The following is a 15,296-nucleotide window of genomic DNA, read 5'->3' as shown; positions in this document are numbered from 1 at the left end:
GTCCTGGGGGCTGTGCGAGGAGCCAGGGCAGATCCCGCCAGGCCCAGCGGTCACCTCCTCTACGGAGTCAGACAGGCCGCGAGTGCACCCTCCCCTCTGCTCCTGCTCCGGGCCCCGTGGGGAGCGCGCCCAGCACACACACAGGACCTTCCTCCAGGGGTGGAGACCTGGGCCACTCACAGAGGGACGCCCTGTCGCCTGGACCCTCAGGCACAATGACGTCCTGCTGTCCAGACAGACACAGCTTCTAGAGAACTCTCTGGACTGCAGACCACAAGCCCTTGACACAGACATCAGGGTGTCACTAGGGAGGGACGCAGGCGGAGCTGCTGAGCGCCTCGGCACCTGCTCTCCTGCCATGTCTCCGCAAGAGGTCCCCAAGTCTCTGCCAGGACCAGCCACTCAGAGCTGTTCCCAGGTCTGGGGACAGGGACGTGCCCCCAGCGTGAGACAGGAGCATGGCAGCCCCTGCCCAAACACGGCAGGACACACGTGGACACAGGACCAGGGGAGAGGAGCAGGAAGGGCCCCAGTGGGGACCAAGAAGAGCCAGGGCAGCAGTCTGGGCCTGAAGCCAGCCCTGGCCTCGGGTGGACCGTGAAAGGAGGGCAGATACCCAGAGAGGGACCTGAGGATCCTAGAGCCCAGCCCAGGCTGGCATCCAGGGCTCCTCCCCACACTGCAGCTGGGGGCCAGGGGCAGGAGCAAGGGTCCTCTACCCTGCCCCTCAGTGACTGACCTCTCCTCACTCACCACCACGTCTTTTCAGTGTCAAAGATGCACCATGGACTCCGTGAAAAAGCGGAACGTGCAGCCGCCATGGCCATGAGGGACGTGGCTCTCTAAGAGCCTCAATGCCACAGGCACGTCCCCACCTTGGCACAGGAGCAGGAGGAACAGAGGTCAGACGGCTCTGGAGTGGCCATGGCGGCAGAGCCACCACCCATGTGACCCGGAGCTCCTCCTGCCCCTCTGTGAACTCCAGTCTCTCTTTGTTTCTGGGCCCACGGTGGTACCTGTCCCTGCACACGGCTGACTGATGGCTTCCTAAGGCAAAATCCACACAGAGCCCTGCACCCGGATCGGGGCCCCAGGAGCTGTGCCAGCCGATCCACACAGCCCTCCTACACAGCCAGCCCTGCCTGTCCTGCCCGTTCACCCCCGGCAGCCTGCTGTCCCCAAGAGCAGGGTCTGCAGCAGAGGCGGGAGGAGGGAGCCCCTGGCCAGCTGAGGCTGGTGGAGGGCCTCCCTGTTCCCCAGACAGCACCTGGCTGAGGCCCCTGGACTGGAGGCCAAAGCTCATTCTCCCTGGCACCTTAGCCAGGGACCACCTCTCCCTATAACGGTTCAGGCACCGAGGTTCTTACTGAGTCATTGTCCCCAGGGCCTCAGGGGGCAGGGGACAGGCAGACTGGGGGAGAAGCTGGCCAAGGCCCGAAGGGCCCTGCCGGCCTCCGCCCGCGTCCTCCAGCCCACACTCACGGCCAGGACTTCATCCCAGGGCCGCAGTCCTGCGCGGGGTGCTGGGAGAGGAGATGGGTACCGTGCGGGGACGGGCTTTCTGCAGAGGGACACCACACTCTCAGGAGAATGGCGCCCTTTCCCTGGAGGCTCCTCATCGCTGGAAAGGGTCAGGAGAACCAGGGGGTAGAGGGCGTCAACGGAGATTCCTGGGCGTCCTGGGTGGCCCTGGAGCAACGTGATCCTTTCCCATAGAGTATGTGAAAATTTTGCAAGTTCAAATGGAGCTTGGCCCATTAGTGCTCCTGGGTCCAATCTGTCTCGAGGTCTACCCTGCGCACGGCTAGGTGGCTCTGCGGCAGTGTCCCCCGCAGCAGTGTCGGGACCACGAAGCCTGCGGTCTGGGCACACGCTCATTAACACGAGGCTTGAGACGGCCCGTTTCTCTGGGGCGTGACCTGCCTCTTCCCAGCCCCACTGCCCCTGGGTCAGAGCCCCTGTCTCATGGACGAACAGAAGGAACGCTTTCAGGGGGTCACGTTGCTGTCTTCAACTGTTCGATTCTCCATCAACAAACATTTCAGAGATCTGCCACGAGCCAAGCCCTTGAAAGGAAAGGTCACGGTCCCTTTCCTGGATGAGGTCACAGGTTGGTGGTGAGAGAGAAAAGTGAGCAAATATGTGCCACATGAGGCCACAGGAGCCAGGCAGGAGCCCAGCAGCCTCCGCCCTGGGGAAGAAGCGAGGTGGACTCCTGTGTCCACTGGGCTCTGCGTCGTCTAGGGAGGTGTAGGTGACCTCCACTTCACGGGCGTTAACGAAGGCAGTAGCCACTGCTTACTGGGCACCTTGTGGGCACTGGGGTCATGACAGGTGCTTGTGCAAGTTCACTCTATCAGACAGTCCAGATGGGCATGACCGTCACTTTGCAAATGGCTGTCAGGGACTCGCAGTCTTAAAGGTGGAGCAGGAACTCAAATTCAGGCTTCGGGCTCCAGATCACCAGGCCACTTCTGCAGCTTGGTCTGGATTTCTGGGTACCTGAGGAGGATCGTGCCACTTCCGCGCCAGCACACAGCTCCCTCGGGGCAGGAGGGAGCGGAAGGAGCTGAGTGGCAGGTGCTCTGAGGAGGTGGAGCTGACCTCCAGGGCCAGCTGGGTGTTGCTGTGGGGAGGTGAGTGACCACTGGGCAGAGGGTCACTGCGGGCGCTAGTGGGACAGGAGCCACGTGTGCTGGTGTGTGTGTGCAGTGGGAAAGCAGGGACGCACACCTGGTGGTAAGGATGTCAGCGTGAGCCTCAGAGGCAGGCAAGGACGCGGCCCACCCGGCCTCGCGGCTGCCCCGTCCAGGCTGCAGCATCGTCTCCCGGCGGCACGGCCATTCCTGAGAACACAGCTACTCTGGAGTCACAGGCACAGGGACTTAAAAATAGCTTTATTTGATGGCAAAAAGGGAAAATAATAGCATTAAGTTTGATAGCTAAATTGAACTGGACCGTCCAGATTTGCACTTAGTGTTCCAAAACAGAGAAACGCCCGGGAACAGGCGCGGCTCGCGGGGGAGAGAGGTCTCACCAACCTCGCTGAGGGGTGAACCTCGCGCAGGGAGCTGGGTGCGAGCCAGGGTGTGGGAGGCGCTCTGAGCTCTCTGAGCCCTTCTGAGCTGGCAGCGCCCCTGGGCCTCTTCCTCCAGTCTCCCGTGGAGCTGAGGCTGAGCAGGGCCTCCTCAGCCCTCCTGAGTCTGCAGGCTCCCTCTCACATGGCAGGGGTCACAGCCCAGCTTCCAGGCAGGGGCCAGCGCCCGCCAGGCTCCTGCGCTGCAGGGGAACTGATCTGGAGCAGCAGGACCCTTGGGTCACCCTCCCAAGCCCTCCCCCACTCATGAGAAGCTTTCACTTGGACGCCTTGTCTAAGTCCACAGAGGGCAGCCGGCCCTCGAAGGCCCAGCTCCTGGGCTTTAGCTGGTCCTTCTGCTTCCAGCTGCTTATAAAAACAGACCTCAGCACTCAGATCACGGAGGCGGAGCAGCAGGGAGCGGCAGAGGCCCCGGCAACCTCTTCCACCACCTCCCGACAGAAGTCCCGGACCGCTCGGCTGGTCACTCGGGGTGCTGCGTCTTCACCTCTCTTCAGAGAAGCAGAATCTTTCTGGAATTTCCTTCAGAAGGAAAAGCAGACCTGCCTCACCTTAGCTGAGAGGTAAGAAAGTAAGATGGCTTGGTTTAGGGAAGGGAAGAGAGGAGTCAAAGGCCACCCTCCTGCAGGCCACCGGTGGGGCCAGCCCCTCACAGCGGGAGGAAGCAGGGGGTCTCCAGGTCCCAGGTGCCGGCTGAGGTCACAGGCCAGCTGCAGACACGGCGGGGGACAGAGCCAGTTGTGACTGGCTGCAACTCTGTCCTGGACTGGATGACAGCGATTCCAACTGAGATTCATAAGACAAACTTAATGGGCCAACACTGGCATGAAAGAATGACCCAGAAAAAATAACACCAAAAGATTGAATTAAATCCAGACATGACGCAGAAAGGGCAGGTGGAGGAGTGTCAGGAGGTGTGCTGCCGGGTTTGCCTGCCCGTGTGGAGTCTGCCGGGTCGCTGTGCCTGGTCACCGTGCCGGCCGTGGTGACCGGCCTCGGGGCTGCTGAGCAGTGGAGCCCACCTCTGCACCCCGCCCACAGAGGCAGACCCCAAGGTCCCGCTGCCACCACGTGCGGTGAGCCCACAGGTGATGGGCAGCCCGGGCCTGGACAGGCGAGAACCCTTCAGCACCGTCCTGAAGCTTTGGCCGGGCTGCTCCGGGCAGCAGAGACCAGGCCCTCAGAACCTCCCACGGGACTGGGAGCAGCTCAGTTGTGATGAAGGCTTCAGACCCTTGAGCCGTCCCCACACTGCCCACTGTGTCCAGCAGACTGACCAGGGACACCCTAGGCATCTGGAGTCGCCATAGGGGAATGACAACACAAGTAACCCCTGGGGGGCTAAGTCGGGTGCAGGGTTGAGATGGGCAGGGGAGGAGAAAGGGCCACCACCAAGGGGCCCGAGAGGGAGCGGTCCAGCCCAGGAGGGACAGTGCTCGGGTCACAGCAGGAAATCCTTCAGTACCGAGGACAGCGCTGACATTACCTCCTGGTGGGTAGCCCAGGGGGTCAGAGCCCACGGCAGGGCAGGGCTGAGCTGTCCACCTGGGCCACAGCCAAACTTCACTCTGGACAGGACCATCCACCTGGACAGAGCCGAGCCCGTGCCGGGCAGTACAGACATGGGCCTGGAGGCTCTGAGCGCACTGTGCTCTGAAGAGGGCACTAGGCTTGGCATGTCCAGTGTTTCCAGGAGCAGCCCCACGGGCTTCTGTGCAGACGGAAGCTCACCCTGCACACCAGGGAGCTCTCTGCCGACCGGCTCCGAGACTGACCTCTGGTGACGTCAGGCAGGGCTCAGAGACCACAATGCACCACCCAATCCAGGGCACCTGGGACGCCAACAGGTCTGTTAACACGGGGACACCGCTGCGGACACTGGGGGTGGATTCCGGGTAGCTGCGGGTTCAGTCTTCCTAGACACGGTGCCGCTTTAGACCCCTGGAAGCGGAGTGTGGAAGTGCTCTCTGTTAAGCTGCACTCTGCCGCCGATCCTCTGGGTGTACAGTGGTTTCTCATTTTAGTTTTAGTTTCCATTTCCTTGGTTCCTAATGAAATGAGTGTATTTTCATGCTCTTGATTATTGATGATCCAGGCATCCCCTCCATCTTTCTACTGGAAAACTACACATCTTCACGTTGTACACAGGGACCCTTGTCACATGTGTCCTAACCAGGTTCTCCAGGGACTTTTAACTGTTGGGGTGGTCAGAATCTCTCTGGATGACTGAAGTTTTCCAGTTTTGAGGAAGGCAGGCTCAGTGACTGACTTTCATGGGTGTAGTGTTCTATGAGTCCAAGGTCATAAAATATCTATCGCTTCCTAAGATCCTAGGGATATTCACTTCATTTTATGCTTTCAGTCCACCTGGGGCTGGGTTTGGTCCTGGGTGTGGCGAGGGGTCCAGCATGGATTCTCCCAGAGCAGGTCACTGAGACGCCCCACGTCCAGTACTGTGCTCACAGAGCTTGTGGTGGGCAGGTGTGTTTCTGGGCTTTGCCCCTTCTGTTACTCTCTTACCTGTGAGGCTCAGCTTGCACTGGGAATGTGTAATGGCGAGAACTGAACGCTGCGAGGAGCTTAGAATGTGCCGGATGGAGGTGCAGCCGCGGCGCAGCCCAGGGAAGGAGGAAGCCCAGTCCCCTCTCCCCACCGCCCTCCTCCTGCACCCTCGCTACTTCCCTGAAGGTGCTGGGCTGCGCTTTCCTGATGCACCTGGAAGGCCCCCGCTCACAGCTCAGCTGCAGCTGCTCATCAGTCAGGAACAAGCTCACTGCCCTCTCCAGCCCCCCGAGTGTCCTCTGGCTGCCCCTCTGAAACAGGCCCCTCCAACCTGGCTGAACACATCCACCCTGACTTGCTTTCTCTTGGCATGTAGCCTCTGAAATTCTCTTCATATTTGTCCCCGCTGCCTCTCCCCCTCCCCCTCCCCCTCCCCCTCCCCCTCTCCCTCTCCCTCCCCCTCCCCCTCCCCCTCTAGATCATAAATTTCTAAAGGTCACCAGCACTGGTTTTGCTGTTTCTGGCACCTGGAACCTGGCGCATACTAAGTGACTCTCTGGTATTAAACACAAGTGATAAGGTCACAAGTGTGCCCAAATATTCTACTCGCCGAGTCTCAGGTTGGATTCCCGGTGTTGGGGCCCAGAGAGGACGGTGCTTCTGCACCTGTGTCCCTTGAGCAGGTGCTGACTGCCTGAGTCCTGGGCGTGAGCCAGCGAATAGAGACTGTCTGTCTGGGGTGGGGACAGGCGTGAAAAGAAATCCATCTCTGGGCCTAGAAAGCCCAGAACTGGGCTCACGGCTGAAGCTGGGCAGTTTCTCTCCTTCCTCCCTGGAAGGGGCTGCCTTTGCAGCTACTCAGGGAGGCAGCCTCTTGGGGAAACATGACTTCTCGTGCCTTTCCAGCGAGCAGAGGTGACTCTGCTTCAGAAACTAGCCCAGTGGGGAGGGCACATGACAGAATGACCGGGACTCCTGCTTTACTTAGGGCAGGACACACCGTCTCTGGGGAGAGGAAGGAAGTCCAGCCAGAACAGACCACCTAGGGCCTTGAGAAGCAATGATGTGAGCTTCCCCCACTGGTGAAGCGCCCCCTCTGTTGCCTGGTACTGCCCCAGCGGCTCCCAGCGTGTGGGGTGGGGTCACCTCCACCCTACAGACAGTGACAGGCTCAAGGTTCAGGGTCTGGCCCCAAGTCACAGCCTCAGCCAGCCAGGCCTACGTTTCCCTTTCCAGTTCTGCAAATTTGCACCTGCTCCTCCGGACAGATCGACCCACAGCAAGTCCCAAGGATCTCTAGGGGGTCCCCTGGCCCTTCACGTGGGCAGGTCTCTACAAACCTGTTTTTCTCTTCCTCAGATGGAGAGGTCTCTGGAATTGGCCAACAGGTCCATCAGCCACAGCTTTATTCTGCTGGGCTTGTCCACCAGGCTGGGCGTCAGGGACGTCCTGTTTGCCGTCTTCCTGGCTCTCTACCTGCTGACCCTCCTGGAGAACACCCTCATCGTCTCCCTCATCTGCAGCCACAGCGAGCTCCGCAAGCCCATGTACTTCTTCCTGGGCAACCTCAGCTGCCTGGAGATGTGCTACGTGTCCGTCACCATGCCCACCCTGCTGGCGGGGCTCAGCTCCAGTCCCTGCCAAGTGCCCTTCGCAGCCTGCATAGCTCAGCTGTTTCTCTTCATCTCCCTCATGACCACCAAGTGCACCCTGCTGGCCTCCATGGCCTATGACCGCTACGTGGCCATCTGCCGCCCTCTGCACTACCCGCTGCTCATGCGGCCCCAGGTCTGTAGGGGCTTAGCCCTGTCCTCCTGGCTGGGGGGGCTGCTGGTCTCTGCGGTCAAGACCTCGTGCGTTGCCAGCCTGTCCTACTGCGGCCCCAACGTGCTCAACCACTTCTTCTGCGACGTCTCCCCCCTGCTCAACCTCTCCTGCACCCATGTGGCCCTCACGGAGCTGGTGGACTTCATCTCCGCCATCGTCATCTTCTGCGGGTCACTCCTAGTTGCCCTGGCCTCCTACGTGGCCATCGGGAGGGCGGTACTGCGCATGCCCTCAGCTACCGCAGGTCGCAAGGCCCTCTCCACCTGCGCCTCGCACCTGGTGGTCATGGGCATCTTCTACACGGTCGTCCTCTTCATGTATTCCCGGCCCGCCCACATCGAGTCCACAGACCTCAACAAGGTGCTGTCGGTGGTCTACACAGTGGTCACGCCCGCCTGCAGCCCCATAGTCTACTGCCTGCGCAACCGGGCGGTGCGTGCGGTGATGCGCGGGGCCCTGCGCCCCCAGGCAGTCTCGCGGGAACTGCAGCTCACTGGCGCGCGGCAGTGCAGGGTCAGGAGCACAGGTGCAGGCTTCGAAGCAGGTAGTGACCCCGAGGAAGCGAGGAAAGCCGGAGGAAAGTGGACTGAGCACCACCGCTGAAGGGACGCTGGCAGAAACAGGGGCGAGGAGAGGAGGCGGCCGCGTTCCGCTCCTGGGAGAAGGGCGCGTGGGTGCAGGGTCAGCCAGGGAGACTGCGGAATGGAGTAGACACTTCGGGGGGAAATGGGCAGTAATAACTCAGACCACTTAATGCCCTGTGCGCACGCTGTGAAAAACAGGCAGGAATGAAGGCCTCAATCAGGCCCGCGTTACCGACCGGGAGGTGACCCGGCCTGCAGTTAAAAGCAGGAGAGGCCATTACCGGCGCCTATCAGAGGTCCGTGGGCAACGATGACCGTGATTGCAGAGGGCCGGGTGGAGGTGGGTGTAAGAACCTGGATGGACACCGCAGCAGGGGTGCTGGTGGGCAGGGAGGGGACCGGGAGCTGGCGTCCTGCTTTATGTGCTGGACACTTGGGATTGCTGGTGTCACCTTATAGTTCAATAAACAAGTCACAAGATAAAAGAGGAGCAGGAGTGGGCCACTTCCTTCTCATCACACCGATGACTTTAAACTGACGTTAATGATTTCTGTGGCCACGCCCAGGGAGGAACATGTCCTGGTGCGGTCAGTGGGAGTGGGAGTGGGGGTGGGGGCCTGGGAGTGGGGTCCACGGGAGTGAGGTCCACGGGGGTGGGGGCCTGGGAGAGCTGGGCACACTCCAGGAGGCATTTGGAGGCACACACAGAAGCTGTGGACTCTGGGTGCCTTGAGCTCATCTCTCCAGAGCAAAGATAGGAGGGGCAGAGTATGTGCAGAGGGTGGGTGGGGGACACACACTGGGCAGCTCTGCGCCAAGGTGACCACATGCCAATTCCCACTCTGACAGCAGTGACCATCGGGTCTGGACACTGAAGACCCAGGAGTCTGAGGCTCCTGGTGTCTGCAGCCCTCTGCCCTCCGGCTCTGTCTAGGGTTGGACCTGCTGGACCAGGGGAGGCCAGGGTCCCGGCTCGGGCTGGTGAGGGTGCTTCCAGGCCAAAGCACTTAGTTACCCTCTTCTTCTCTCCTGATGGAGATGGTGAGAGTGAAACATGGCCTCCCGCCCCTGGCTGGCAGAACCTCCCCCCCCGGCCCCCCACAGTGGACACAGCCAGGCCCAGGTGCAGCTGGATTCAGGGTGATTGTTCTATGGCATCGACCAGCCTTGGGCACACAGAAGCTGCCTGAGGTGGACAAGGGTGGCTGTGCAGAGACTTTGCAGGAACCTTTGCCAGCACAGAAGGTGACATACCTCATGTACACTCAGGGAAGAGGACGAGTCCCCAGGGAGTCCATGCCTCCACCAGCCTCAGCTGGCCAGGGGCTCCCTCCTCCCGCCTCTGCTGCAGACCCTGCTCTTGGGGACAGCAGGCTGCCGGGGGTGAACGGGCAGGACAGGCAGGGCTGGCTGTGTAGGAGGGCTGTGTGGATCGGCTGGCACAGCTCCTGGGGCCCCGACCCGGGTGCAGGGCTCTGTGTGGATTTTGCCTTAGGAAGCCATCAGTCAGCCGTGTGCAGGGACAGGTACCACCGTGGGCCCAGAAACAAAGAGAGACTGGAGTTCACAGAGGGGCAGGAGGAGCTCCGGGTCACATGGGTGGTAGCTCTGCCGCCATGGCCACTCCAGAGCCGTCTGACCTCTGTTCCTCCTGCTCCTGTGCCAAGGTGGGGACGTGCCTGTGGCATTGAGGCTCTTAGAGAGCCACGTCCCTCATGGCCATGGCGGCTGCACGTTCCGCTTTTTCACGGAGTCCATGGTGCATCTTTGACACTGAAAAGACGTGGTGGTGAGTGAGGAGAGGTCAGTCACTGAGGGGCAGGGTAGAGGACCCTTGCTCCTGCCCCTGGCCCCCAGCTGCAGTGTGGGGAGGAGCCCTGGATGCCAGCCTGGGCTGGGCTCTAGGATCCTCAGGTGCCCTCTCTGGGTATCTGCCCTCCTTTCACGGTCCACCCGAGGCCAGGGCTGGCTTCAGGCCCAGACTGCTGCCCTGGCTCTTCTTGGTCCCCACTGGGGCCCTTCCTGCTCCTCTCCCCTGGTCCTGTGTCCACGTGTGTCCTGCCGTGTGTGGGCAGGGGCTGCCATGCTCCTGTCTCACGCTGGGGGCACGTCCCTGTCCCCAGACCTGGGAACAGCTCTGAGTGGCTGGTCCTGGCAGAGACTTGGGGGCCTCTTGCGGAGACATGGCAGGAGAGCAGGTGCCGAGGCGCTCAGCAGCTCCGCCTGCGTCCCTCCCTAGTGACACCCTGATGTCTGTGTCAAGGGCTTGTGGTCTGCAGTCCAGAGAGCTCTCTAGAAGCTGTGTCTGCCTGGACAGCAGGACGTCATTGTGCCTGAGGGTCCAGGCGACAGGGCGTCCCTCTGTGAGTGGCCCAGGTCTCCACCCCTGGAGGAAGCTCCTGTGTGTGTGCTGGGCGCGCTCCCCATGGGGCCCGGAGCAGGAGCAGAGGGGAGGGTGCACTCGCGGCCTGTCTGACTCCGTAGAGGAGGTGACCTGCAGCTGATTTTTATTTATTGATTGATTTATTGATTGATTGCTTTTATTGCTACTGAAATTTATCAAAAAAACTTTCTTTGGGCTGGGGATGTGGCTCAAGCGTTAGCGCGCTCGCCTGGCATGTGAACGGCCTGGGTTCGATCCTCAGCACCACATACAAAGATGTTGTGACAACCGAAAACTAAAAAGTAAATATTAAAAAATACTCTCTCTCTTTTAAAAAAAAAAACAAAACTTTCTTTAATTTTTAGTGCATGCTTCCTTCAAAAGTCCTGTGCAAACATTCATAGATGTGTGTGGTTTTTGTTTTTAAATAATGGTTTAAATGGTAATTGCAAAGCCTTTATTTCCTCTTTGTGATAGCAAATGTCCTTCCCCTGAGTTCTTTCACAGCCAAACATTTATTTAAAACTTTACTTGAAATTTACGATGTAGCGCGAGTTCACGACCAGTGTAGAGACACAAACAGCGCTTCTCAGCACAGCTTCTTAACATTCCATGCCGTGGAGTTATCATAATGAAGTCTCATCATCTTGTTGACTGATGTCCACATTTCCCAGATGGAGGCATTTAAAACAATGCCACAATGAATATCACTGTGTGACTACTTTCAGTTTCCCGTGAGGTGTTGGCAAGGGCGTCTAGCGCTTTTTGGGCAAAACCAGCAACATCTGGCTTTCCAAAGCCCCTTCAGTTCTCAGCGGGAGGATCTTTTGAATGACGGCAACGTGTATGGGTTTCCCCTGGGGGACGGAAGGTCCTGGAGTCACACAGCCCTGACGGCTGCACAGCCTGGTGAATCACTCAACCACCACTGAATCCGGCATGTTTACAGGTGACATTTACGATGTGTGAACCCCACCTCTAAAAAAGGTAGGGCCTTGGCCGTCCGAGGTCTCCCCAGCCACGGCCACCTGGTCAGCCTCAGGACCAGTGCAGGCTCCTGCGCAGCGCCGCGTGGACCTCCCTGTTGCGCAGGCAGTAGATGACCGGGTTGCACAGGGGCGTGGCCACCGTGTAGATGACCGACAGCACCTTGTTGAGGTCCATGGACTTGATGCGGCTGGGGCGGCAGTAGATGAAGAGGGCGGCCGAGTAGAAGATGCCCACCACCACCAGGTGCGAGGCGCAGGTGGAGAGGGCCTTGCGGCGGGCGGCGGCCGAGGGCATGCGCAGCACCGCCCTCCCGATGGCCGAGTAGGAGGCCAGCGTGACCAGAAGGGTCCCGCAGAAGATGACGATGGCGGAGATGAAGTCCACCAGCTCCGTGAGGGCCACGTGGGTGCAGGAGAGGTTGAGCAGGGGGGAGACGTCGCAGAAGAAGTGGTTGAGCACGTTGGGGCCGCAGTAGGACAGGCTGGCGATGCACGAGGTCTTGGCCACTGAGACCACCAGCCCCCCCAGCCAGGAAGTCAGAGCCAAACCCACACAGACCTGGGGCCGCATAAGCAGCGGGTAGTGCAGAGGGCGGCAGATGGCCACGTAGCGGTCATAGGCCATGGAGGCCAGGAGGATGCACTCCGTGCCCATAAGGACTATGAAGAAGAAGAGCTGGGTCATGCAGGCCACGAAGGAAATGTGGTAGGGTCCCACCCACAGCCCCAGGAGCAGGGTGGGCATGGTGACGGACACGTAGCACATCTCCAGGCAGCTGAGGTTGCCCAGGAAGAAGTACATGGGCTTGCGGAGCTCGCTGTGGCTGCAGATGAGGGAGACGATGAGGGTGTTCTCCAGGAGGGTCAGCAGGTAGAGAGCCAGGAAGAGGGCAAACAGGACGTCCCTGACGCCCAGCCTGGTGGACAAGCCCAGCAGGATGAACTGCTGGACCCTGGTCACGTTGGCCAGCTCCAGGGACAGCTCCATCTGTGTGGAGACAAAGGAAATCTGTTGACATCTGGTTCCTGGAGATGCCTGGTGAAAAGATGCCAGGGTGCTGGGAGGATGCCCAGAGTGGCCGGGCCAGCGCCTGCAGTCTGAGGTCTGCTGGGACTGTTTTCTTGTTGTTTTGACAGATTCCCAGGACAAACTCTGAGCATGAGAACTTGTGGCTTTTCTTATTAAACCCATGACCTTATAAAAACAATTAAAGGTTCTAAAAATTGGGAGATCAACACCTGCTTCCCCTGAGAGCGTTATGAAAATCAGGTGAGCTGACGGACGTCCAACAGCTGTTCTGAGTGCCTGGGGGACCTCTTCTCTTCAGCCCGGAGTCTGAGGGGTCTTTTGGGGTGACTTCCTTTTGTTATGACCTGCGTATGGACTCAAAGTATTATCTAAGCCTACAGGAGGATAATACGCAACTCCCTTGTTGCAAATGCTTCTGTTTAAATGAAATGCACCTCTAGCCTTCTTTGTGCTGTGTGTCACCCACAGAAGGAAGAGCCACAGCAGGTCCCACACAAGCTGCCTGCCCTGTGGCAGGAGGCCAGTGGCCAGGTCCTGCCCTGGTCCAGTTATGGTGCACATTTCCTGCTTTCCACTCTGACCTTGACGAAAGCGAGGCAGGGAGGAAACCATGGGGGTAACAGGCACATGGTCCAAGAGCCACACCTCTCCAATGGCTCTGCCTCTGCGTGGCTGGAGCCTGCGTCAACCCAGCCCACCTCCCAGCTCAGCTCTCTGTCTCACCTCCCCAGCTCACCTCCAGCCCACCTCCCAGCCCACCTCCCAGCCCACCTCCCTGTCTCGCCTCCCCAGCCCACCTCCCAGCCCACCTCCCAGCTCAGCTCTCTGTCTCACCTCCCTGTCTCACCTCCCCAGCCCACCTCCCAGCCCACCTCCCTGTCTCACCTTCCCAGCCCACCTCCCAGCCCACCTCCCAGCTCAGCTCTCTGTCTCACCTCCCTGTCTCACCTCCAGCCCACCTCCCAGCCCACCTCCCAGCCCACCTCCCAGCCCACCTCCCTGTCTCACCTCCCCAGCCCACCTCCCAGCCCACCTCCCAGCTCAGCTCTCTGTCTCACCTCCCTGTCTCACCTCCCCAGCCCACCTCCCAGCCCACCTCCCTGTCTCACCTTCTCAGCCCACCTCCCAGCCCACCTCCCAGCTCAGCTCTCTGTCTCACCTCCCTGTCTCACCTCCCCAGCCCACCTCCCAGCCCACCTCCCTGTCTCACCTTCCCAGCCCACCTCCCAGCCCACCTCCCAGCTCAGCTCTCTGTCTCACCTCCCTGTCTCACCTCCAGCCCACCTCCCAGCCCACCTCCCGTCTCACCTCCCCAGCCCTCCTCCCCAGCCCTCCTGGCCAGGCAGGCTGGTGCTCAGCCCGGCCCCTTCACCCACAGCCCTGTGCAGCCAAGGTGCAGCAGGCTGAGCAGGCTGTCCTAGGAGCAGGCTGAGCCTCAAGGCCTGGACCAGCTGCTGCTCCACACCCGCCTGGGGAGAGGACAGCTGGGCAGAGCGCAGCAGGCGGCCATCTGCACAGGGCGCCAGGGCGGTCCCGCAGGCCTTGGCCATCTCCCCTGCGTGGCGGCAGGGCCGGCCCCCCCACCCCCACCGCGTGCAGGTGAGGAGAGGCCCCTGCAGCCGCCTGTGATGGAAAGGCCTCAGGCCACACCTGCCGAGGGGGTGAGCTCAGGGACCTCCCACCCCGGAACAGGTGGGCAGGAGGATCTGCAGAGGACCGCATCGGGAGGACTGCCCCGGGATGCCCTCGACCGCCTGGACACTTCTCGGGCACGCATGCGTGGTGCTGATGGCTGGCAGCACCTCCTGTCCCCAGGGGAGCACTCAGCAACCTACCGGGGTCCCTCCTCCTGCCCTGCCCTCCTGGTTCCTCCCGGGGACCGCGTGGCACCCACAAGGGGTCATCAGGAGAACAGGCATGCAGCTCCCAGGGGCCATCCTCCTGGACAGCCCCGCATCCCTGCGGCGGGCCGTGGGGCTCTCCCTCTGCTCGGGGTCTGTGAGACGCGAAGCAGGGAGCCCTCGCTCTCCTCTGTCCACGCGGCATCCTTGTTTGCTGACCTCTGAGGCCAGAGCAGAGGAGGCCTGGCCCCAGCTCTCTTGGTCCACGGAGAAGGCCGCAGTGCAGCTGCCCAGCCCACCTCAGGCCCCCCGTTCTCCCTGAGCACTGGCGGGGTTGCCAGGTGCTGAGTGGGCAGCGAGTGTGGGGCCAGGTGGCCCAGGGCGCAGCTCGCGGAGCCCAGCACCTCCCCAGGGACGCTCCCCAGGGATGCTCCCCAGGGACGCTCCGCCACGCCCCACCGCACTGAGTAACTGCCCAGACCGGCCACGCCCGAGTGCTGGTGCAGACTGGTTCTCACTGAATGAAAGTGTCTCCTAAAACCCCCAACTCAGAACCAATTAAAAACTATTTTAAAAACATAGTCACCTTTAGGACCTTCAGAATGACCTGAGGGCACTTACCTTTCAGCTGGTTGCTGGTGTCAACTGCTCCTTTGGAAATTCAACTGCATCTTATTCTTGTTTAAAATGATCTGTAAGGAAACCAGTTTTGCCCAAGGGCCAATTCTCTTTTAAAGGCCCAATTATTCAATGAGAGAAACAGAGGTATTAGTTGGCTCTGTTGAGCATAAAGGAAAAGTGAAGTATCTAGGTCAGATCCAGCAGAACCTGCTGTCTTTAAATCATCTACCAGGATGTGGTGTGTGTGTGTGTGTGTGTGTGTGTGTGTGTGTCTTAGAAAAGGACTTCACTTGTTCACTATATTCTCTATTATCATCTCAACACATAAAAGTGCTTCCCACGAAATTAGCATTCTAATAAATTTCTGTTAATCAGATAAAAATTAACAATGATGGATGTTTAGAGCAGCTCAACTCACAATA

The 15,296-nt window shown here is 60.0% G+C and overlaps 2 protein-coding genes across 2 annotated transcripts; one reads left to right on the top strand and one right to left on the bottom strand.

The window, feature by feature from the left end:
• The first annotated feature begins 6,958 nt into the window (after positions 1 to 6,958).
• Positions 6,959 to 8,029, top strand: LOC143387168 (olfactory receptor 6Z7-like). Its single transcript, XM_076841776.2, has one exon. It carries the CDS (start codon positions 6,959 to 6,961, stop codon positions 8,027 to 8,029), a length of 1,071 nt encoding a protein of 356 aa, XP_076697891.2.
• A 3,402-nt stretch (positions 8,030 to 11,431) lies between these two features.
• LOC143387167 (olfactory receptor 6Z7) lies at positions 11,432 to 12,385 on the bottom strand. The gene has a single exon (XM_076841775.2). The coding sequence runs from the start codon at positions 12,368 to 12,370 to the stop codon at positions 11,432 to 11,434; it is 939 nt and encodes a 312-aa protein (XP_076697890.2). The 5' UTR covers positions 12,371 to 12,385.
• Between the last annotated feature and the right edge of the window lie 2,911 nt (positions 12,386 to 15,296).

This window comes from Callospermophilus lateralis, chromosome 18, assembly GCF_048772815.1.
Source record: "Callospermophilus lateralis isolate mCalLat2 chromosome 18, mCalLat2.hap1, whole genome shotgun sequence".
In the NCBI taxonomy this organism is placed as follows: Eukaryota; Metazoa; Chordata; class Mammalia; order Rodentia; family Sciuridae; genus Callospermophilus; species Callospermophilus lateralis.
Note: the sequence above shows the minus strand (reverse complement) of the source record. Positions and strands in the feature narration are given on the sequence as shown.